The sequence below is a fragment of the Alexandromys fortis genome, unplaced genomic scaffold (assembly GCF_014885135.2).
Source record: "Alexandromys fortis isolate MF-2015 unplaced genomic scaffold, M_Fortis_MF-2015_v1.1 scaffold_185, whole genome shotgun sequence".
NCBI classification, from domain to species: domain Eukaryota; kingdom Metazoa; phylum Chordata; class Mammalia; order Rodentia; family Cricetidae; genus Alexandromys; species Alexandromys fortis.
Genome location: NW_026068094.1, coordinates 3,150,785 through 3,174,698, shown reverse-complemented (window position 1 = coordinate 3,174,698; position 23,914 = coordinate 3,150,785). Strand labels below are relative to the sequence as shown.

Sequence of the window (23,914 nt, the reverse complement as noted above, 5' to 3'; positions counted from 1 at the left end):
TTTTTTTGGTTTTTCAAGACAGAGTTTCTCTATAGCTTTGGAGCCTGTCCTGGAACTAGCTCTTGTAGACCAGGCTGGTCTCGAACTCACAGAGATCTGCCTGCCACTGCCTCCCAAGTGCTGGGATTAAAGGCGTGCGCCACCACTGCCCAGCTCCCTGCCCACTCTTGATGAAAAAGGACTCTTACATCAATTGACAGGGGGTACTAGACCAGGCTTACTCCGCAAATGACCACATAGCCAATCCTCAAGGCTTAGGAAGGCCATATGGTCTCTGTTAAATGCCTAAACAAGGCACTTATTGCCTAAGAGTAGCCAGAGATAATAGGTAAATGAATGGGCGTGGCCATCTCCAATAAAACTAAATGGGCCACGGAATTAGAGTTCATGTCATTTCCATGTACCATTAAATGTTATTCTTGTTGGGGGGTGTGGTGTTGCATGACTTTAATGCCTCACTCAGGAGACAGAGGCAGGCAAATCTCTGAGTTCCAGGCCAGCCTGGTCTACTTATCGAGACCCTGTCTCAAAACAGTGTCTACAGAAGGATTGGCCTTGGCTGGACAAGGTGACCTTGAGTCAGAACAAGAGCTCTGTGACCTGGAGTAGGCTATTAACCTTACTATCTTCCAGTTCTTTGTCTGCAAAAGGAGGCTAATAATAACACCTGTCAGGTAGGATTGCTGTGTAATGTGTGGCATTTGAAGCACTTGGCCTGGTGCCTGCCAGACAAGAGGAGTCCACAGCTGTTAGCCATGGGGACTCTCCTTGGTGGTGTCACTGTTCCTAGGCACACTTAGTGGCAGAGCTAAGGTAACAATGCAGGGCCCAGACTCCAGTGCAGCTTTTTTTTTTTTTTTAAAGATTTATTTTTAATTATGTATACAGTTTTCCCTGCATGTATGTTGCAGGCCAGAAGAGGGCACCAGATCTCATTACAGATGGTTGTGAGCTACCATATGGTTGCTGGGAATTGAACTCAGGACCTCTGGAAGAACAGTCAGTGCTCTTAACCTCTGAGCCATCTCTCCAGCCCCCTCCAGTGCAGCTTTTGTGTTGGTCTTTGTGTCCCTGGGATATGAGCAGTCACTGCCTGGGTGGCAGCATGTTTGTTCACAGGCAGGTTAGGTTTCAAGCTGTAGGGTGGAGCAGCTTCTCCTGAGGATAGGGCTCAACATGGCTATGGACTGAGCTGCTGAATAGGTTTTGTTCTCACATGGAGCACTGAGAAATAAAAGTAAAGTCCTGGATTTCCACTCTCCAGGGGTAGTGTTTAGGCAGCTAAACTAAAGCCCTCAGTGTGGAGCCCAGGGATTCGGGATACTTTTAACTCTTAACCCTCTGATGAAGGAGGTCCTGCTCTAGGTCCTCACACTGTCACATTCATCTGCCGCCTTTTAACCTTTGTATCTGCATACCTCCTTTATTATTATTATTTTCGTAGGTTTTCCTTTAGTTGGCTCACTCACTCATTTAACCTTATCCTTCACAATTACATCCTTGAAGTCATGACAGCAAACACCTTTACCCACTAAGCCGTCTCACCAGCCTGGTGAAGCTAAGTTTTAGATGAGGTTGATAATGAAATAGTAGACTCTAACAGGAGCAGATTGCCTTCTATAATGTATATGATCCTCACCCAGTCAATTGAAGACTTTCCTGGAAAGACTGACATCCCCAGAGCAAGAGAAACTGCCAACAGACACATCTGTTGCTGATTCTCACCTCCTATACCCAGGCTGTCCACACATCTTGCACAATCCCAAGTGGGGTAGAGAATGTTACCAACCCTCCTGCCTAAACAGCTTAAGAAACTCTACTCTGTCTGACTATGGTTTTATGACTGATATTAGTGGGTAATATTTGTTGGGTGCTTAAACTGTACTCAGTGGACATGGCATGCTCTATATGCACACTTTAATCCTCTTCTCACGAATGTCATATGTCAGGTGTCCACAGAGCCCTAGCATCCGTTGTGAGCAGATGAGTTACAACCATGTGTAGATGCCCACGCTGTACTTCCAGGTGGCTGGCACAACCATCCTGCATCCCAGGGCTCCCTTGGGATGGTGCTGATGTGGAGATTATGTCCAGAATCAATTTACATCAGGTGCAAGGATGTTAGGTGAAAGGGCAGATTAAGAAAAGAACTGGACCAGGTATGGTGGCACAGACCTTTAATCCCAGCACTTGGGAGGCAGAGGCAGGTGAGTTTGAGGCTAGCCTGGTCTATGTAGTGAGTTCCAGGACAGCTAGGACTGTTACAGAGAAACCCTGTCATGAAAAAGCACTAAGAGGAGGGGAAGGAAAGGAGAGGGGAGCGAAGGGGAGGGGAGGGGAGGGGAGAAGAATAGCTACTAGGGATCAAGGAATGTCAAATGGAGGTGGTGCTTCTCATCACTGAAGTGCTGTACAGGTAACAATGCTGAAAATGTAGCCTCATCACCATCCAGTCACTGCAAACAGGTCCTGCAGGCGTCATCCATAGAGAACTGGGAGACTCATGAGCTCTAACCTGCCTCCAGGTGCATCACACTCCAATGCAAAGGACAGACAGACCAAACCTGGGTTCTTGGAGAGTTACTAAGAGTTATATTCTGTGCAAAATGCTGGTGGCCCACTGAGTGCAGGAGCAAACAGAGAGAACTCAAGGTATCCAGAAGACTACCTGACCTTATTGCTGGGCCTAGGACCTGACTTAAGTGACAAGGGCACAGTCCCAGAAAAATTGAACCATAAGGCCCAGACACAGCAGTTAGGAAGCTGAGCTATGAGAAAGTTCAGACCATCCCAGCGCTTGGGTCCTGACTGTCAAACTCCAGGAAGCCTAGGATGCTCAAATTCATGCTATAGGTACCACAGCATAGCCCCTAGGAAAGCCATGCATAGGTCCCAATAGAGAAATCCTAATCCACTTGCCTCTGGCAACAGGAAACCACTTGTTTACCTATCAAGAAATCTGGGCTGACATCTCAATACTGTCCTTACCGAAGCTCTACTCTGTCATTAGCATGGAGGCTGAGGTATGAAATGCAGCAAACAATACTGGGAGAAGGAGGTCCAGGCTATAGACTGAACCAAACACCTGGCAGCATGGAGACTCGGCACATTGTTGCACAAACAAACAAGGACTTTCTCCTCTCTGACACCCAGAGTGTGGACCTGGAGAATTATGAGCTGAGCAAGTAATAGTAGTAGATTTCAGGGGACAGGGCAAGCAGCCAGCTCTCTGGGTTAGTGCAAGCAAGCAGACTTTGCCTGTCTTCTTCAGCATTGGCTGACACACCACCAAGGTAACACAGGAAAGAAGGGTCATGGAGCTCGTGCACAGACACTTGATTCTTGAGTGCTGGTCATTTGATCTTGTTTTCTGGTGATTTCATGGTACGGGAGGAGGCTAGCTGAGGAGATGGTTAATGGTGGGTGTAGGTGGAGTAAGGGTGGGGAGTGGATTAGCAGACTCATTTCCTCTTCTGCCTCCTGGCCCCACAGCCTAGGTGCTGACTCAGTCTCACTGTCTGCCTCACCCACCATAACCTCCATTGGACTATACATTTGCTAATGGCAGGACCTTGTTGGCCTTGCTCACCAATGTCTCCTCTAGAGCCTGGATTTGTTTCAAGGCATTTGGGAGACTTATAATAGTGGTTACAGGTCTGTTTAAGCCTGTAATCCAGGTGGGAAGCAAAGACAAGAGGACCAATACAAGTCCCAGGCTAGCTCTACCTATAGAGTGAATCCCAGGCTAGCCCTGCCTACAGAGTGAGTACCAGGCAGCCTGTCTATGCAGTAAGTTCTGTGCCAACCTTATCTCTACAGTAAATCCAAGGCCAGCTTTGGTCTACACAGTAAGTCCCAAGCCAGTTCTGTCTACACAGTAAGTCCCAAGCCAGTTCTGTCTACACAGTAAGTTCTACATTCCTCTCTACAGAGAAAGCTCCAGGCCAGCCTTGGCTACAGAATAAGTTCCAGGAATGTCAATAAAATACTAAAACAAGATTCTTTCTCTAAACAAAAAAGAGTGAGTGGGTTTGAGGAGGAGAACTTTTGGAGTGTGATGTAGTGATAGGAGCAGCAGGGCTGCGTCCCTGGCACCCGGCTGCCCACATGGCTAGCTTATGCCCGAAATAATTACACGGAAACTGTATTCTTTTAAACACTGCCTGGCCCGTTATCTGTAGCCTCTTATTGGCTAGCTCTTACATATCGATCTAACCCATTTCTAATATCCCTGTAACAACACAAGGTGTCTTACCAGGGAAGATCTTAACCTGTGTCTGTGTCCGGTAGGAGAATCATGGCGACTCCTGACTCAGCTTCTTTCTCCCAGCATCCTGTTCTGTTTACTCCACCCACCTAAGGGTTGGCCTATCAAGGGGCCTAGGCAGTTTCTTTATTAATAAGAAATCACTTCCACATCAGTGTGAATCTCTGTTTTGCAGCTTACCAATCATGCAGCTGTGGACAAGTTACAGACCTCTCTGTTCCCCCAGTTGTTCTAGCCTATTCTGAAGGTAGTGAGTGTCACTATGTGCCGGACATTCTCAGTCCTGTGTTTCATGTGTGTGTGAACTGGCTGTCTGACTGCATGAAGGATGGCCTCCAGGTAGGACCCAAGAACGTGAAAGAGAAAGGGTTCTGAAGGTAGGATTTGATATTGACTGCTTCCCTAACTCTCTGAAGAGTTTGGATTATGACCCTTGTGGCAAAGCTACAGATAACTTTTCAACAGAAAAGTGTGCTGCTCAGAATTGCATTAGAGGAAAAGGATGTGGAGGCGACAGTCCAGGCCTGGGCAGCTGATGGCACCTGGTCCAGAGCTAGCCTGTCATGAGAGATTTGGCAGCTTCTGACCTGTGCAGGTGAGAAGACCACTGATGTGGCAACAGGAAAGCAATGGTGCATAGCTGTAATTCTGTCTGTAGCTCTACTGAGCACCTACAGAATAGTTCCAAGAGACAGAGGAGCAGGACCCCTATGGTACCACAAGGGCAGCTGTCCTGCCAGGGACTGTAGATCAGCACTGACGATGAACAGATGGCAGGCAGGCACCTAGCAACTGCCTGGGGCACAGTCAAGTGCATGACCTTTGGCTGTGGCTCATTACTTTCCTTTGGCCCAAGTTGCAGTCAGACCCAGGTGATCATCACCGCTTTCACCTGACATGAGACACTGACTTGAGAAGCCACACTGCCATGAAGCAGGCAGGTTCAATCTGATCTGATACATGTAGACATGAACTTGCTCATTTTGGCCCATAGGTGAATTTGTTTATGGCCAGCAGGTCCAGGCCACTGCCCAGATCAAGTCACTATAAAGGGAGGAGTATTCCCTTTGTGCCAGATAAGAGACAAAGGACCCTCTAGACAGAACATACCTGCATCAGGACAAACTGCTGACCACAGGACTGCTATCCCTAAGCATTAGCAAGCCCTTAATGACAGCAGAGACCTGCAGGAACTGGAAGACAAGAGCCATTGCCCAGCAGCCCTGGAAGGTCACCTCCCAGCAGCTGGAGGTGAAGGAGTCAGTTACTGTGCTCTAGGAGCTGGTATCCAGGTTAGTGGGGTTTGGTTTGGTTTGGTTTTTTGTTTCGTTGTTGTTAGTTTTCAAGATAGAGTTTCTCTGTGTAACAGTCCTAGCTGTTCTGGAACTTGCTCTGTAGACCAGGCTAGCCTTGAACTCACACAGATCCACCTGACTCTGCCTTCCAAGTGCTGGGATTAAAGGCGTGTGCCACCACCCAGCCAAGTTATGCCATGCAGTGGTGGTGCACAGCCAGCACTTGGGAGGCTCTCAGAGGCAAGTGGATCTCTGTGAGTTCAAGTCCCAGAACTACACAGCTAGTTTTAGGACAGCTAAAGCTACACAAAGAAACCTTGTCTCCAAAATAATAATAATAATAATAATAATAATAAGTTATTTTCATGGTTAAAAGCAAAACATGACATCACTGTTGTCAGATTCCACACTTACAGGACACGTCAGAAGGGAGTCCAGAATTCTGCAGCTACTCAGTCCCCAGAAGACCCGGGTTGAGAAGCAGTGGCCTGCGCAGACCCACCAGGCCTTCCTTCAGCCAACTTCCACTTAAACTGCTCAGATGATCTTACCATTGCCACCGCCTCCTCTTTTTCTCCCCCTTATGTTTAGGTCATAGTCCCCGTCCCCTCTGCTTGTCACCCAGATCTTCACCTTTGCTGGTGCTTTTGCCACACTAATTAGATTACTTCTGCCCCTGCCTCATAACCACCTGTGATTTCCCAGCTTTTCCTCCCCAGCCTCTGGCCTTCCCACAGAGCTATGTCCCTTCTGAAACTTCAGCTCTCTCCCCAGGAGAAGAAGGTGCTCAGTTACCAGGGTGTGTCAGTGGCTAGCAGTAGCAGAACTGCTGAGAGGCCCTTGAAAGACTGAGTTCGGGGAGGGCAGAGTACACAGCCCCAGGAAGGTCAGGAGGATGCTTTGGAATGTCCTGACCCCAGTGTTGCAAGAGACCAGCCATTCCTCACCATAGGATGGCTGCTGTTTTGTTTTTGTCTTCTTCAGCCACCCCTTTCCATAAGATGGCTGGTATTTTGTTTTTTGTTCTGAGTTTTTTGGTTTTTGGCTTTGATGTTTTTAGAGAGGATCTGACTAGCTCTGGATGGCCTTGCTATGTTGGCCAGGATCATCTCCAACTCACAGAGATCAGCCTGTCTCTGCCTCTCAAGTGCTGAGATTAAAGGTGAGCACCACTGTGGCCACCCTGGATGTCTGTTTTAAGGGACTGACCCCTCTGTCTCGGTTTCCTCACTAGTGAGATGAGGTAGTAGTATACAATTCATGGAGTGACAATTAAATCTTGTGTTTTATATAACTAGCTAATTACACTGGTGATTATGTAATATATAGCTCAAGAGGTTAAAGTATTACAGAAGGGTTTTGTAGACAAAGACTAGGAAACCCTGGAAGGCTATGAGGCACAGGAAGGACATGGTCATTTTCATGGAAGGGGTAGATATGGGGAGGAAGCGAGAAGAGAATGGACACAATATGGACTTGGGAGGTGGGATTGGCAAGACACTGTGATTGTTAGAGATGGGTCTGAGGTCAAGGATAGCTCGGTACCTGCTGGCCGTCTGACTGAGTATAGCTTGTGGAAGGGGAGCAAGTTTTCATGTTTAAGCAGCCCCTGCTCCCAGGCAGTCTGTAGCAGGTCATAACCTGCTCAAGGGGACACTTGGCCTCAAGATGAGAAGTGGAGCACAAAAGCCACACTCAGTAGATAATTGTGGAAGGAATAGGCTTGTCTCCAGCCCTCTAAAGGCCTGTCTTCCTCCCCTGGCCATAGGCCAGTGACAAAGCTGCCCTTCTGTCTCAGCCTCCTGTTGTATGTTTGGGCCACACAAGCATCTGTCTGTCTGCAGAAACCAAAGGTGGAACTGAAGGCTGCCTACTCAGCCCATCAGGGGCATTGCTGCAGGCTGAAAGGAGCAGGGCCACTCGGTCACATGGAGATCACCCTCATCCTCTCCTCGTGCTGTTGAGAGTATACTAGGGCCTGTTCCAGATACCATGGGGTGAGAACTGTACCATTTTGTCCACCAGACATCTCAGTGCCTGGAATGGCCTGGCTTACAAATAACTATGCCATGGTAAGCTGTCAGCACCACCCAGCAATAGACAGTCTTCCCTGTGAGACAAGTGGTACTACCAGCCAAACTGGCTGATCAGCAGTACACCACCTACAGCCAGAGTCTGGCGTGGCAGCTAAGGAGGAGGGGAATCTGGGCAGACGTCAAGGATCTCACCCTCTGAATATTGAATGTTAGCCTATCGTACAGCTTACTTGTGGTAAAAATACATCTGCTGTGCCAGCCCGAGCCTGACAGGAGGTAGAACAAAGTGTGAGTGTTGTGTGTGAATAATAGACATGGTAGTGTGTTGTGAAGGGTTGGTGAAAGCCCTCATGTTGTCTGTTCCTGGATTCATCAGTCACTTAACACCCATTGATGCTCTTTGAGATGAGGTCTTATCATGTAGCCTAGGTTGGCCTTGGACTTGGCTGTGTAGACACTCAGTCCCTCCGCCTCTGTCTCCCAAATCCTGAGATTATGCATGCATGCCACCATGCTCACCGACCCATCAGAGCTTACCCCAAGGATCACCCTAGCATGAGAATACTGTGAGCGGTGGAAGTGGTTACACAGCATTATGACTGTACCAGCTAATTACACAATTCAAGGTGTTATTTTGTGTTATGACTTTTGTATCAATTTAAAAGGAAGAATTGGGCTGGGAAAGCATCTCAGTGGTAGAAGCCTTGCCTGCCATGCATGAGACCCTGCATTCAGGCCCCAGTAGGAACAGAATAATCCCCAGCCAACATTCATAACCATTCTGAGAAAATGCCATTTGAACATTGCCTGAGCTTGAGACTGTTCCATTGGCTCAGTCTCTGGAGAGGAACTGCCTCATGGTGGTAGGGAAAGCCAGGTCCCATCCGGGAGAGAATAGAAGAAACTGCCATGCCACCGCTTACACGTGATAAAAATGCATTGCCAGCCCAGGCATGACAGGAGGTGGAACAGAGTGTGAGTGTCATGTGCGGCGGCCTATAGAAATGAGACCTGAGGTAGGGACAGTTTCTCCCCATTGAATACTTCTTTGTAACTTTTTATGTTTTAAACCATGTGACTACTTTCAACTCAAAGGATAATATGAGGTGAAGAGTTGTGTATTGCCTACACTAATAAAGCAATACATGGTCTCTGCTGCCCTATTACAAACAAGCCCTCTGAGGCCAGGCCTGCCTCAGTTCTCGGCCCCCTTTATGTACTTATGACTCTCTGAGCCACAATTTCATTACCCATGAACAAGCAAGGACACTTCTGGCCTCACATAACTGGAACAATCCAGTGACAAGTGGGACAGTGTATAAACCTGGGTGCCCAGAAAGCAAGCACTCACTATCTTCTGTCTTATCTGTTCCCTTCTCCACTATTTGAGTCTGCCTATTTAGGACCCCCCCCCATACATTTTTGACTCATAGTTTCTTCACAGAGAAAGCTACAGATGGCTCCCTACAGAGTGAGGACTGGGCCCTCAACATGGAGATCTGTGACATCATCAACGAGACCGAGGAAGGGTAAGTGCCCTGGGAAGGAGGGGTGTGGGGGGTGGTACAGGCTGTGACAGCTAACTGTAACACTGTACACACACACTAGTACTGATTCATATCTGTGACCTACCTAGCCCCCCAATGTTGTGGGCACAAAGTCTAATCCTGCTATGCAGTGTCCTGCCCCAGCCTAGACAACAACTTGGCATTTTAAACATCTTTGACCATGATCTAGTCCAGTGCCTTCACCAGGTGGATGAAAAGCTCAGAAATGTTAAATTCAAAGACACAGTGTAAGTCAAGCGGTGGTGACCCATAATTTTAATCCCAGCACTCAGGAGGCAGAGGCAGACAAATCTCTGAGTTCAAGGCCAGCCTGGTATACAGAACAAGTTCCAGGACAACCAGGCTACCCAGAGATACCCTGTCTCAGCGGGGGGAAAAAAATGAAGGCACAATGTGTGGCCAGCTGGTCCTGTGACACACACACATTCTCTGAACTTGTGCCCAGATGTCACACAGATCTGGAGCCCCAGCCTTGGTTCATCACCTCCCTGGGACAATGCCAGCTGGAGATTCCTGGTGCCTTTCTGCATACTGAGAGCTGGAGTCCTAGGACAGCTAGATCTCCTCACTTTCTCTTTCTAAGGTTAGAAAGCAGCAGGGCCTCCGGGGCGTGGAGAGGGCAGTCAGTGAAACAGAGCAGAGCTATAGGTCAAAGTGGGTGTCTACAGGCCACCACGCTTGGGTCCCTGACATTTACTCAGAATGCTGAGCCCAGCCAGAGCACTTGGTGTGTTGTGGGTAAGGTGTTAGAGTCCTGTCTTCCTCTACCTAATGCAAGCCAGCTGTGTGATGGGACCATAGACAATCACATTACCTCTCCAGGACTTTTTTCTCAAACTGCCAAAACTCTAGTCTAAGTCCTTGAGTGGAGTAGAAAGTAGGGTGAATATGGAGTGTGGGTAGCCATAGCAGTACAGCAGGGTGAGCCTCTGCTCTGGTAAATTAGAACATTCTCCCAGTCAGCACACAGGGAGTACCGTGGGAAGTACAGGGAGACCTCAGTTGTGCTGTGTGGCTCTCTCCTACATCTGCATCTAGACCTTAGTGAGGGTGGGATGCAAGTGGGCAGGTGTCAGGACCACCAGGAAAGAAGACAGAAGGCAGAGATGCTTACTGAGCCTCTGAAAAGGCCTAGCAGGCAGTGTTCCCATCTCCATGGTAAACTTGGAAAGCACTGTATTCAGAGTTCATTGGCTCTGTCGCTGTTCATCTGAGCACAGGGCACTGAGGAGCCAGCAGTAGGCAATGACAGGCATGACTCTTGGCCTCACTAATCTTATCTAAACTTTTATGTCTTCATTGAAATCATACCATTGCCATATACTTTATCTGTGTCATTGTGTATACATGGCCACTGCCAGTGCTGCCCCCTTTTCTCCGTACCACTCCATAAGTAGGGATAAGGACCTTACAAATCTAACGTGCTCAGCACCTATGTCAGCCACCTTTTTATAACTATAGCAATCTCCTTGAGATATTTGCTTGTAAAGAAAAAATTTTATCTCAGTTTTGTTTTGGTTTGGTTTGCTTTTTGATTGTTTGTTTTTTGAGACAGGGTCTCACTAGCCTCAAATTCACTTTGGAGCTGAAGCAGAAGTTTTTATTTTGCCTCACAGTCTTGATGTTACGCACCATGAAGAATGTGTAATGAGCTACAACCACACACCTCATGGCCAAGGAACCAAAGAAAAGTGACAGGGACCAGGGTTCCACAGTGCCCTTAGAAGTCACATTTCTGATGGCACAAACACCACCAGCAGGTTCTAGCGCCACGCCCCCCCCCATTTATTTACCACGCTTGGGGTGGAACCCAAGGTCTTCCATGCTTGACAAGCACTGTCACTGAGCTATTCCCCCAGCCTAGACCCCACCTCAAAGTTTCTGTAGCGTCTCAACAGTGCCATGAAAACATTTTTCAAACACATGGGCCTTTGGAGGATACTCAGGATCCAAACAATATAGCAGACACCAAAGAGTCTGACACCAAAGACTCTTGAAGCCAAGGTACCTCTGGAACTGGCCAGGGAAAAACAGGGAGCTGTCTGAGGTTTTGAGTACAGACTGTTGTCACCCTTCCGGACAGGCTCTTGTACTGCCCTGGCCTCTGCACTGTATGCCTCTGCCTTTACTTCTGCTGAGGACCTTACCAGGCTCCCATATTGTCTCCATGTGGCCCTTAAAGGTCAGCACTGACAGGCAGAGTCAGAATAAACTTCAAAGCCCTCTGCCAGGGCACCTGCAGTGGGCCAGCTCTTCTGAAAGACACTGTTTAAAGGACATTGCCTGCCTGCTCTCTTGGAACTGTCTTCTCTGCCCAGATAGGTTGGTATTCCGTGACAAGACACACGAGAGGGGAAAACCCCTTGGAGGCTTCGTGTACCTTCCCTTGGGTTTGGACCATGGGCAGGGTCCCACAGAGGCCTTCAGGGCAGAGCAGCTCTGGCAATGCTGGGGAGGAATAGTTAGCAGATGGAACAGGGAGGACAGGAGGCCACCAGGCTCCCTCTGATCACCTGTTGTATGTAGGCACATCCAGGTTCCTGGCCCTCCACCTCTACACTGTGTTGTCCTTTGTCCTTCCAAAGCAGCTTTTCCCCACAAGCCCTCCCTGCACCTGAACCCATTCTCTCTGGCTATCCTCCCATTTGTCCTCCCCATCCTTTAGGGTTGACTACTTCCTTGAGGGTCTTTTGGACCCTACCCCATTCTCCCTCAAGACTGATTCTTCTTTCGGTTATCCCAGATCCCTTGGAAGTAGTGTATATGCGCACATGTACACATGCACTCATATACATGCACACACAGGTGCTTGGCTAGACTTGATCGAAAGATGGATAGTGGAACTATCTAAGATCTAGGATTAGAACACTCTCCCTGTGGTCATTTGTCCTTAACACCAACACCCAGAAGGCCCTGGGAGCTGTGGGGTACATGAGAAATAGCAAATTCTGGAACTTCCCCACTTCTTGAGTTCTGATCCTCTCAGCTGAGGCCTAGGAGTCTGTAGTTTTGACAGACCCTCACACCTTGCCCAACATGAGTCTATGACAGCAGGCCCAGGGTCTACATGGTGTTGGGATCAGGCTTTCCTGAGAAGGCCACAGTGGGACAACAGTATCCTGGTGTGATCAGAACCAAGGCACACAGATCATGCAAAGGCAGGAGGGAAGATCCTACCCGCTCTAGCTTTGCAGAGTCTCCTGAACGTGGACGCCTAGCCTCCTGTGTTGGGGAAGAGGGTTCTAGACCTATGACCTATGCCCACCATTCTTTTTTTTTTTTTCCCAGCCCCAAAGATGCCTTCCGAGCAGTAAAGAAGCGAATTGTGGGGAATAAGAATTTCCATGAGGTCATGCTGGCCCTCACGGTGAGTTTGTCTGCCTGTCCCTCCATAATCGCTCCCATGGCTGGATCATGGTCTGAAAGCTGCTTCTTCTTACTTAGGTCTAGTGGGGCTCCTATCCATGCGTGGTTTTCTTATCTGAGGACTAGGAAGGAAAGCACCATGGAGAAATTGCTTTCCCATCCACAGTGCTAGTAGAGGTGGATGCCAAAGCAAGAGAGCTGAGAAGGAGCTCCTAGCCTTAGCGTGGCAGGTAGACACACAGGAACCACAACCCTCTAAAACTGCACCCTGAAAAATGAACATAAAACAAATGCCAATATCTAAGAACAGCATTGGCCACAGCACTGAGCCAGGCCAACATGGGCCAAGCACCAGACATCCATCCTGTTTTTAGGACAGCCTGGCTGAAGAGTGGGTAGGAGAACACCCTGTCCTAGCCTCTACCATGGTGGTACTTAGATCCAGATAGTCCTACTACCCTGCAAAGCACAAGCAACTCTGGCTAGGTATAGGAAGAGAAGGCCAGTGCTTGGTCCTTGAGTCATAGTGCCTCCTACTAATAGGGAAAACTCAAGTTGTCTCTGATTCCTACTGGAGGACCTCTGAAACTTCTCAACCTATGGGTTACATGTCAGATATCCTCTGCATCATATATTTACATTATGATTCATAAAATAGCAAAATTACAGTTATAGAGTAGCAATGAAAATAATTTTTATGGTTGGAGGTGACCACATGTGAGGAACTGTATGAAAGCATTGTAGCATTAGGAAGTTGAGAACTACTGATCAAGACCATATGAGCTAGGAAGTAGGGTTATTTTATAGTAGTCCCTGGCCTACTTGGAAGGGAGTTCTGTCTGTCAGATCATTCTGCATGTCCCAGTCTCGTAGGTGGCAAGCCCCCGAATCTAGCAATGCTCCCATCCCCATGTCCTAGGAGATACCCTCTGGAACCCTCCTTTCCTCTGCTTGGCTTCCCTCTGGGATAGAAGAGGAGCCTCACTGGAGCGGCAGCCATTTCACCTATGTTGATAGGACTCTCTCTTGGGCACCTTGACCTACAGGTCTTGGAAACATGTGTTAAGAACTGCGGGCACCGCTTCCATGTACTGGTGGCCAGCCAGGACTTTGTGGAGAGTGTACTGGTGAGGACCATCCTGCCAAAGAACAATCCACCAACTATTGTTCATGACAAGGTGTTGAACCTCATCCAGGTGAGCCCTTTGACAGGGTGGGGTAGCTTAGTAACCTCAAGGGGTCAGGGAGTGCTGAGGCTGATCTTCCTCTGTCAGCCAAGTGACTGCTTATCAGTGTCTTCTTATCACTGTTTACTGAGCCTGGTGCACGGGGTTAGAAGACCAGGCAGAAGGAAGAAGGGGAAGCACTTTTGTCCTCTGTCTAGGTGCCAGGGTGGGGCAGTCTCACCAAAAAGAAGGTGAGCAGTGGTTACCGGCCATGTCCTTGTCCCCTCTCAGTCCTGGGCTGACGCGTTCCGCAGCTCGCCTGATTTGACAGGTGTCGTTGCTGTCTATGAGGACCTGCGAAGGAAAGGCCTGGAGTTCCCCATGACTGACCTGGACATGCTGTCACCCATCCACACACCGCAGAGGGTAAGGAGAACTTTGAGTGAGGCAGGAGCTATCTTGAGGGGCCAATAATGCCTTTCCAGGAGGCCTCACTTACCCTTTATTTTGCCCCCTAGACTGTGTTCAACTCAGAGACACCATCTGCACAGAACTCTGTGGTCTCTGACACCAGTCAGCGAGGAGACCTAAGCCAACATGCCGCCCCTCTGCCCACTCCAGCTGTCCTCCCAGGTGACTCACCCATCACACCAACTCCTGAACAGGTAAACAGACAAGCTGTGACAGAACCATAAGGTCCCCAGCACTGGAGATTTCTTTGTCCTCCCAGCAGCCCACAGATGTATACTATTCTTGCCATGTTCAGGATAATGTTCACTCAGAATCCTTTGAGATACCAGTTCCAGTTTATCTGTACTGGCATGCAGTCAGTACCTCCAAATTCCTCCTTCCATGGAGCCTCCTGTGCAGCACCAAAGAGTGGAATGGCCAGCAGGCAGGCAGTCTCTTCCACTTGGGCCACTCCACTTTATTTTTGTGGTAATAGCCTCACATAGAATTTCATCGGAATTAAGATTCTAGTTGAGGACAACCTTAAAGGATCTATATGCTTGCTGGGATTGGTGGCATACCTTCAATCCCAGCACTCGGGAGGTAGAGGTAGGTGGCTCTGTGTGAGTTCAGAGCTTCATAGCAAAACCTTATCTCAGAAAAAGAGGGTGGGGTGGAGAGAGGGAGAGAATGAGAAAGTGCATATGTACTGCAGTGAGGCCTCCCACAGGCCTCATGAAAAAGCTTGGAGGCCTAGCTTCTGGAGAAATTTTCCTAGCCTATAGAGGGTTACCTGCCCCAGACCAGGTGGCTGTAATCTAGATCATCAGACACTTGAGGTTCAGGGCTGGACTGGAGGTCTTCACAGACCTTCGACCATCATCAGTGAAGCATACTTCACTTAGCTGCTTAGTGTAATGGAGGTAAAGGTTCACAAACATGATGTAGATAAGCTTCATTCCAAAGAACGGTCTCTTGACCACTTTTGTGCAGTGCACAGTCTCAGCTCCACAAAGAGAAATTTCTATGCTATCTTATAGCAAGTTATGAAACCATGCACCACAGCAAACTCGACTAGAGATGGCTGGCATGCTAAGCAAGTAATTAAAGCCTACTTTAAAACTGTAAAATTACCCTGCTATTCAAAGCAGTTGTCTACCTTGCTTCTAGTTTTAACTGGTTTTTCTAATGCCTATATATTGATTACTGCTTGATTATTTCAGTGCTAGAAAGTTCTTGTTAAACAAAACTGAGTATTTTTGTTTGATTTCATTGCCTCTTGGGGCATGTTAAGATGTTGCAGTGTGGTGATATAACTCCTAGCTCCTTTGTGGTTAGGTCCCTTTGGGTTTGGATGTGGCAAGTTGATGATGAGCAGCTTGTCCACTTACACCAAGAGAGTTATTAAACGAGTCACTCTGCCTGACACTGTGGGTGCGCTGTTGGTCAGCTTCAGTGGATATGGTACTTGTCTCTACATGCTTGTTTCTTCATCCCCAAGCTCCTTAAAGGTGTCTGAGCCTACATGATGGTATTGTTCAGTGCTTGGCACTCATTAACCAGTCAGTAAATGGTAGCTGCTGTCATAATCATGAAATTCACTCTCGTTCAGCCATACAGTTTGGAATATACCAGTATTTCCCAAAATGTAGTCTTCCAACCATTAGACTCATGAGCCATCCCATTATTAAGGTGAGTCTTGATCCAGATACATTTGTGGGAGCCTTTGTATGATTCACAGCATTCAAAGTAGACACAGTGCCCATGAGCATATTAATATGAAGTCTCTTGGAGTTCACAAAAGACACTGCACAGTGATCTTCACAACCTAATCTGTTTGAGGACACTGACCAACTTTATTGTTATATGTCTCCAGGCCTTTTATCACGGGTACAAGTACTGGATCTGAGTTTCATGTTTGAGTGGGTAGCAGTCCTGGAACTTATTTTTGAATGAGCCTGGGCCCAAAAATGAACCGAGACAAGACAAACTCCCAATTCTCTTAAGAGAAGGAAAGACATAGACAGAACAGCACTTTGTCCTCTCAGACATAAGGGGCCTACAACCTTCCTACACCCTTGAGAACTGCCACTCCCTAGGGCCTCATTAGTTGCCATCTTTGCCCAAAGAGATGCTGGTGCTCTTCCAACCACACTCACTGGCTTATTGCTCTCTGATTGTCACACTTCTTTCAGCCTCTCCTCTGCACCTGACTCCTGGTTTAGAGATGGCAGCGGTTAGTAGCACCTCTGTGAGGGGGCTATGTGGTGGGACTCTTGAGTACAGACCATACCCAGAAGTCAGGAGAGAAGCTGTGCAGAGAAAGTGTTGGTGGGGCAGTTCTTGGGCCATATGTCTGTGGGGGCAGCATGGGCTCTAGATTCTGCCTTCTCTCCCCTCACTCTGGTCCATTTCAGATCGGGAAGCTGCGCAGTGAGCTGGAGATGGTGAGTGGAAATGTACGGGTGATGTCGGAGATGCTGACAGAGCTGGTACCCACCCAGATAGAGCCTGCAGACCTGGAACTGCTGCAGGTGAGCAAAGAGCCTGCCTCCAGGTAACCCTATTTCTTCCCTGCCCACATGGCTCTCTTTTGGTTTTGCTGGGAACTCTGAGGCAATAGAAAATATTACAAAGAGGAGCCTTGGATTTTCATCAGCTGGGAAATCAGATCTTATTCTGCTGCTTTCTGGTTTGAACAAACCAGCCCCTCATTTTCTCCATCTGAGTGACTGCTTTGCTACAAGTGGGGCATGGGAATTAAATGAGATAGTACGTGTGATCCAACTAGTCCTACACCCAGCACTGATAGCATGAGCAGCACTGGGAAAATCTGGAAGGGCTGATTTCTACCTTTCACAGTATTTGGGGGAGTAAGCAAGAGGAACTGAGCAACATGGGCTTTGAGAGAGTGAATATCTGGTCTTGGGGAGCTGAGGCAGGTGGGAAATGCTGAATTTTGCTCCTGTCAATGACATTCACTTGATCCTATCCTCATATGGGGTGCGGTACTGGAGTGAAGGGAGCTAGGCAGCCTTCCTGTGGAGGACATTCAGGGAGGAGATAAAAAAGTTGGAAAGTGGGCTGGAGAGATGGCTCAGAGGTTAAGAGCATTGCCTGTTCTTCCAAAGGTCCTGAGTTCAATTCCCAGCAACCACATGGTGGCTCACAACCATCTGTAATGAGATCTAGTGCCCTCTTCTGGCCTGCAGTCATACACACAGACAGAATATTGTATACATAATAAATAAATAAGTAAATATTAAAAAAAGAAAGTTGGAAAGTGCCAAAGCTTAGGAATCTCCAGAATGCATGGAGGGCAGGATGTTTTGTGTGCAGAATTCTCAGTGGGCTGTTCATGCATCGCTCTCACACCAGCCCTCAGAGAGCAGTTTAGGACAAGGTCTTTATGCCCCTGTGACTGCTCAGAGATCCTCATACTTGGTGGGGCAGGGGCAGGATAAAATAGGAGTATCTTAGCTGAGTAGATTCTGGAGCGTGAGAACTAGATGAAGAAAGGGAGTTGACTAAGGGTTGTTGTTAGTTTTATTTGTCCCAAGCCAAGTTCACGTAGATATGTGCAGTCTGGGATACTCAGAAGACTGTAACCAACTGGCAGGGTGACCCAGAGTCAGTGCCCACATGATGGGCACTCTGCATGTGTCAAACTCTATGTAGGTACTTGATATATAGTCACTCATAGCCCTGACCACACCCTTTCTCCAGATCAGGAAACCAAGGCAAAGAGAGGTCTTGTAACATGTCTAGGGCATATGGCTGATAGGTAGCAAAGCTGGGATTCATATCCTGAAGCAACAGCTTCAAGCTGTGTTCTTCTGCTGTTCAGAGGGGCCCAATAGGAAACAAACTAATCCTCAGTTATGCTTCATCATGGGAGGCACAGAAAGGGAGCCCAGGGATGTTGGAAGTCACCTGAGCAGATAAAGAAACCCTAGGCCTGAACTAGGAGTGGGTGGGGAATAAGGCCCACAGGAAGCCAAAGATTAGTGCAGAGCCTCATCTTTGATCCCCACAAGAGAAAGTGTGCTGGCATGTGACCATGGTCCATAGCCAGGTGACAGGTACTGGGTAAGAAGTGGCCAGTCTTACCAGTTGCCTATAGACCAAAAGAGGTTTTATTTTTTTTTTTAATCTTTGAATCAAGGTCTCATTATGCAACCAAAGCTAGTCTTGAGCATTCTACCCCCTGCTTCAGCCACTGACTACCAGTGTTACAAGTGCATAGCATCACTCCCAGCCTCTTAGTATTTTTCTTTTTCCAAAACAAGTTTAACTGTGATTAAAAACCAATCAGTAACATGATAACTAAATGCAGTGCAGGATCCAGAAACAGAAAAAAGATAGCAGAAAAGGTGGTAAAAACATGACCATGTGGTTTAGTTAATACCAGTGTTAATGTCTTAGTCTGGATAAATGTCAAACTGAGTAAAGGCACATGGGAACTCTGAGCCATCATTGCAGCTCTTCAATAAATCTGAAAAAAATTATCCCAAAACAGGTTTAATAAAAGAAAAAAAGCCAGTTAATGAGAATAATGAGTCAAAAACTCAAAAGCAGGACATGTGGGGGTAACAGTCAAAGAAGTTACAACTTGTTCCCATCACCAACCCCCATTTTCAGACCTGTCATGGCCATCATCATCATCATCATCCTTTGTTTTTCCCTTTTGTGAGCATCTGCATGTATGATGTGTGTAAGAGTGAGGACATGCAAACACCACGGCATGTGTATAGAAGTCAGAGAACAGCGTTAGGGAGTCGGTCCTCCCCTTCCACTCTGTCTGAGACAATGTCTGTCTTGTGCTGCTTCACCACATGTGCCAGACTAGCTGGTCCAGGAGTCTGAGGGGTTTTAAGGAAGCAAATGTGGTATCAGAAACTTGACTCTTCAGTCTGTATGCAGTCCCTTTAAGCCAGCAGAATCACTAACATGGTGAGTTCCTGTACTTTAAATGTTAGCGTGAAACCTAACAGCCCCAGATACTCCAGAAGCTGTGGATCACTTGAAGCCAAGAGCTCCAGATCAGCCTAGGCAACATAGTAAGACCCCCATCTCCCAGTTAAATAATGTAATTGCAATTGAGCACCCTGAGAACTGATCTTGAAAACGGGTTTGTAGAGCCCCAAAACCTATTTTGTGGTGCCTTGAAGACCCTTCCTCCACAACAGGCCCAGATGAAGTACTATCCATGAAGGATAGCCTTGTCCTGCCATGTGGCCTGAATGTCCCACTTCTCCACGCAGGAACTCAACCGCACTTGCCGTGCCATGCAGCAGCGGGTCCTGGAGCTCATTCCACGCATCTCTAATGAGCAACTGACCGAGGAACTGCTCATGGTCAATGACAACCTCAACAACGTGTTTCTGCGTCATGAACGGTAGTCCCATCCCACCCTGGGCCCTGGCCTTGGCTTCTCCACAGTCAGTTTCCCTGTGCCTTCTTCAGACACCAGCAGGGACACATGCCTCTAGCTCCCTGCCCGTCACTGAGATGCTTGTGTAGTGAGGAGTCATGAAAGAAGGTGGCAAAGCACTCTGCTTGCCTGGGAACAGGGTTTATTATCTATCCACATCCTACTCTGTGTGCCTCTTTTCTATCTTTCCCCACTTGCTGTGTGATACGCAATCAGTTGAGAGAGGCTGGGCCCCTGAGAGCAACAATGGGCCAGCTTTTCTTATTTATTAGCCCAGTAGAATGCAAGACCTCCTCCTTGCCATCTTGAGGTACACTGTGTGGTAGACCCCTGATACCCTATCATCAGACCTTTAATTCATTAGTTTGTTCTAGTGATAACCACTGCTACTTAGTTTCTCAACTAAGTCATCATCTTAGCTGGCAGGCAGGTACCCAGAGACATTATACCAGACCAGAAGAAGATGAATTCAGAAGTGATGTCCTTTACATCAAGCCACAACTCCAGTAGGATGCACAGAATCTTCTCCATCCACCTCCTCAGTCCCTAGTGTAGTGCAGGTAGCCGAGTCAGTTGACAGAACAGCACATTTCTCTTCTTGCTAGTGTCCCTTTCTTCTCTGTGTTTTTGTCAACTTATTTCTTGCTGACAATTACAGGGTGGATCTCTAACTGAAAATATGACTCCCAGCCCTTGAGCAAGTGAAAGAGGGGCTCAGCTAGTGGTGATGTGAGAACCACAAGTATACACTGGATCTACTAGGGAGGACCAATGTATCTGTCTCATCACCCTGCCAGTGACCTGTGGTTTCAAGCCCTCATAGGGGTCCTCTGAGGACTGTGTCAGTTTGACATTTTGACAGGGGTCTTTTCTGTCTTATAGGTTTGAACGGTTCCGAACAGGCCAGACAGCCAAGGTAAGAGGCATCTCTTCTGGACTAGGTTGTGCTGTATTGATAGGAAGTGAGAGGGAAGTTCTCACCCTCTCCCTGAAGCTCTGCACAGAGTACTGGTACATTTTAGACTCATAGGGAAGTTATTTATTTATTGTGTATATGATATTCTGTCTGTGTGCATGTCTGCAGGCCAGAAGAGGGCACCAGACCTCTTTAAAGATGGTTGTGAGCCACCATGTGGTTGCCAGGAATTGAACTCAGGACCTTTGGAAGAGCAGGCGATGCTCTTAACCACTGAGCCATCTCTCCAGCCCTGACTTCTTTTTTTGTTAAGATTTATTTATTATGTAAACAGTTTTCTGTCTGCATGTATGCCTGCAGGCCAGAAGAGGGCACCAGATCTCATTACAGATGGCTGTGAGCCACCATGTGGTTGCTGGGAGTTGAACTCAGGACCTCTGGAAGAGCAGTCAGTGCTCTTAAGCTCTGAGCCACCTCTCCAGCCCTCTTCTGACTTCTTATACCACTGCCCCTTTAACGGAAATAAGGCTTTGCCACAACTAGCTGGTACCTCAGGCCTTCCCAGCCTCCCAGGGGTACAGCCAAACTGGAGCCCAAATGGAAGGGGAGAAGCTCCCCAGCTCCCATTCAGAGAAGCTGGGGCCTGGAGACAGATCACTGCATCCAGAAAGGATCATTTCCCTTCTCTCAGACCTCCAGTGAAACTGAGTCAGCCGCTGACCTGATTGACATGGGTCCTGACCCCACAGCCACCAACAACCTCTCATCCCAACTGGCAGGAATGAGTAAGTATGCTGGGGGCTCCAGCCAAGGGTATGTTACAATGCATATGTAGCCTCAAAGTTCTGGGGGTGCCTTTCTGTACTCCCAACAGCAATGCATTGGTCCAGGTCTCACTTTGCTTAGATCCCAATCCAAATCTTACTGCAGGGTTGAACACTTGAGACAAAATTTGTGAGAATGCCTTGGTAGTACCAAGGCTCCAAAGCCCCTTGGGTCTAATAAATCCCACTGTGCTCTGACCATACGTCTGCACTGATAGCTTCCCCACCCCACCCCCACCTGAACAACCTGAGGGCACTGGGAAAGTCTGCTGCTCAGCTTCAGTAATCAGTTCCTACTTAAAGCAGGAGTGGGCCCTTTTTCCAAGGTTGGGAGGGTAGAACAAGACACTGCCGGAAACAAGCTTCCTGCAGGGCTGAGCCAGAAGGCACTCTGTTTTGGTGGTACTTGGGGGTAGAACCCAGGACCTTGCACATGCTAGACAAGTATTCTGCCTCTGAGCTATGCTCCCAGCTCATTTATTGATTTCTTTTGGTGTTTTGTTTTGAGAAGAGTAGATAGTTTTAGGTTTTATTTGATTTTCATGGTTTTGGATCTGTTTGTTTGTTTGTTTCTTTGTTTTTTAAGACAGGGTTTCTCTGTGTAGCTTTAACTGTCCTAGAACTCACTCTGTAAACCAGACTGGTCTCGAACTCACAGAGATCCACCTGCCTCTCCCTTCCAAGTGCTGGAATTAAAGGTGAGCAGCACCACTGGCTTGATCTATTTTGTTGTTAAAAATGCTTAGTAGCAGCCGGGCGGTGGTGGCGCACGCCTTTAATCCCAGCACTCGGGAGGCAGAGGCAGGCGGATCTCTGTGAGTTCGAGACCAGCCTGGTCTACAAGAGCTAGTTCCAGGACAGGCTCCAAAGCCACAGAGAAACCCTGTCTCGAAAAAACCAAAAAAAAGAAAAAAGAAAAAAAAATGCTTAGTAACCCATCTAGGTTGCCTTCAACTTTCTCCACCCTCCTGCCTTAGTTCTGTAAATGCTGAGATGACAGGTGAGTGCACCTGACTATACTCATGATAAATGTGGTCAGTTACCATCCTGATTTTTTGTTGTTATTTGGGGTTTTTCCCCCTTTGGTATTTTATACAGTTGCTAAGGATTAAGCCTAAAGCCTCAAGTATGCCAAGCAAATGCTCTACCACTGAACTGTATGGACTGTATCCCAACCTCACAAAGTTCCCCGAGCTGTCCTAGAACATGCTTTGTAACCCAGGCTAACCTCAGTCTCCCCTAGACCTGGGATTACAGGCCTGCACCACCAGGTCTGCTTGAGATTGGGTGTAATGTTGTTGACTGCCTGCTCCATGCCCAGCCCTAAGAATCCATTCAGCTCCCACTTTGAATAACTGGCATTATACTTGTAAGAAGTCAGATCTTCTCACTGTCCTGCTGCCAGCCTCTTCCACTAGTGCAGTGGTGATCCCCAGCCGGACAGTAATTTCATTGCTACTTTATAACTGTAATTTTACTACTGGTATGAATTGTAATGTAAATATCTGATGTGCAACCCCTGTGAAAGTGTTGTTCAACTTCCCAAGGCATCGTGACCCACAGGTTGAGAACTGCTGCTCTAGCAGGTGTTTTTCCTGTTCTCTAATCCTCACCACAGCCAGGAGAAGGTGATTGTGTGACCACCTTAGAGATGAGTATACTCAACAGAAAGGAAGTCCAACTCCCACCACCTAAGCCCTGATGCTCTTCCAGCAGACAGCCCTAGACCCTGATGGGACATGGGAAGAGCAGGTGGATCTTACCCGGCCTTTCTGTCTCTGCAGACCTTGGCTCCAGCAGTGTGAGAGCTGGCCTGCAATCTCTGGAGACCTCGGGTCGCCTGGAAGATGACTTTGACATGTTTGCTCTGACTCGGGGTAGCTCGCTGGCTGACCAACGGAAAGAGTAAGTTTTCTGTTCCGTCCTGCTCTCCTGAAGATGGGGGCTCTCCATTGGCAAGAGCATCGCTCAGGATCTCTGAACCTGGATTGGAAGTAGGCAGACATAAGGAAAGACACACAGTCCCTAAATTCAGTCCAGCTTGGCCTGGAGAGCACTGTGGTCCAAAGACAGGAAGGGATGTGCAGGGAAGGAATGTCAGCATCTGACCAGAACCAGAACCAGAACCAAAACCAGAGCTGACCATGAGCCACAGGACAGCACCATGTTGGGAGCCTTTGGCCATTTGTTTAAAACATTGTGTCTGGCTGGCCCACTGTGTTATGTAATGTGTAGCCAGTTCCAAACCCCCGTGGGCAAAGAAGGCCCCTAACAAAGCCTTAGGGACTTCCAGGTCTTGACGATTGTCCCATAGTCACCCTCATCCCCAGAGAAGGTATGTCTTTTCCTATGGCTATCCATAGGAGCCATGTCGTCAGTCAGAGCCTATATATGGAGTAGGTCTCCAAAGGCCACTCCCTGCTTTGACTGATCTCGTGCTTTCTCCACATGTGGCTTGTTGAAGGAAATAGGTTTGCTATTTTCTTATCCCTTTGCTTACGTCCTTGACTGAGCTATGGGCAGCTATGGGTCTTACAACCAAGGTAAGTTCCAGAAGCCTCCTAGCTGCTCCCATATGACTCCTTAGTGACT

General features: G+C 47.9%; 1 protein-coding gene across 2 annotated transcripts in view; it reads left to right on the top strand.

Moving 5' to 3' along the window:
• The window catches only part of Tom1 (target of myb1 membrane trafficking protein), a 35,211-nt gene that overhangs the window by 3,492 nt on the left and 7,805 nt on the right, over positions 1–23,914 (top strand). The window contains exons 2-11 of one of the 2 annotated variants that reach the window (XM_050123205.1): positions 9,043–9,127; positions 12,455–12,533; positions 13,579–13,728; positions 13,990–14,124; positions 14,217–14,363; positions 16,566–16,682; positions 19,413–19,546; positions 20,465–20,498; positions 21,190–21,283; positions 23,107–23,227. In XM_050123205.1, the coding sequence (XP_049979162.1) occupies positions 9,043–9,127; positions 12,455–12,533; positions 13,579–13,728; positions 13,990–14,124; positions 14,217–14,363; positions 16,566–16,682; positions 19,413–19,546; positions 20,465–20,498; positions 21,190–21,283; positions 23,107–23,227 (1,096 nt within the window). Of the gene's footprint in view, positions 1–9,031; positions 9,128–12,454; positions 12,534–13,578; positions 13,729–13,989; positions 14,125–14,216; positions 14,364–16,565; positions 16,683–19,412; positions 19,547–20,464; positions 20,499–21,189; positions 21,284–23,106; positions 23,228–23,914 lie in introns of both variants that reach the window. The other variant, XM_050123206.1, reaches the window with a different exon arrangement.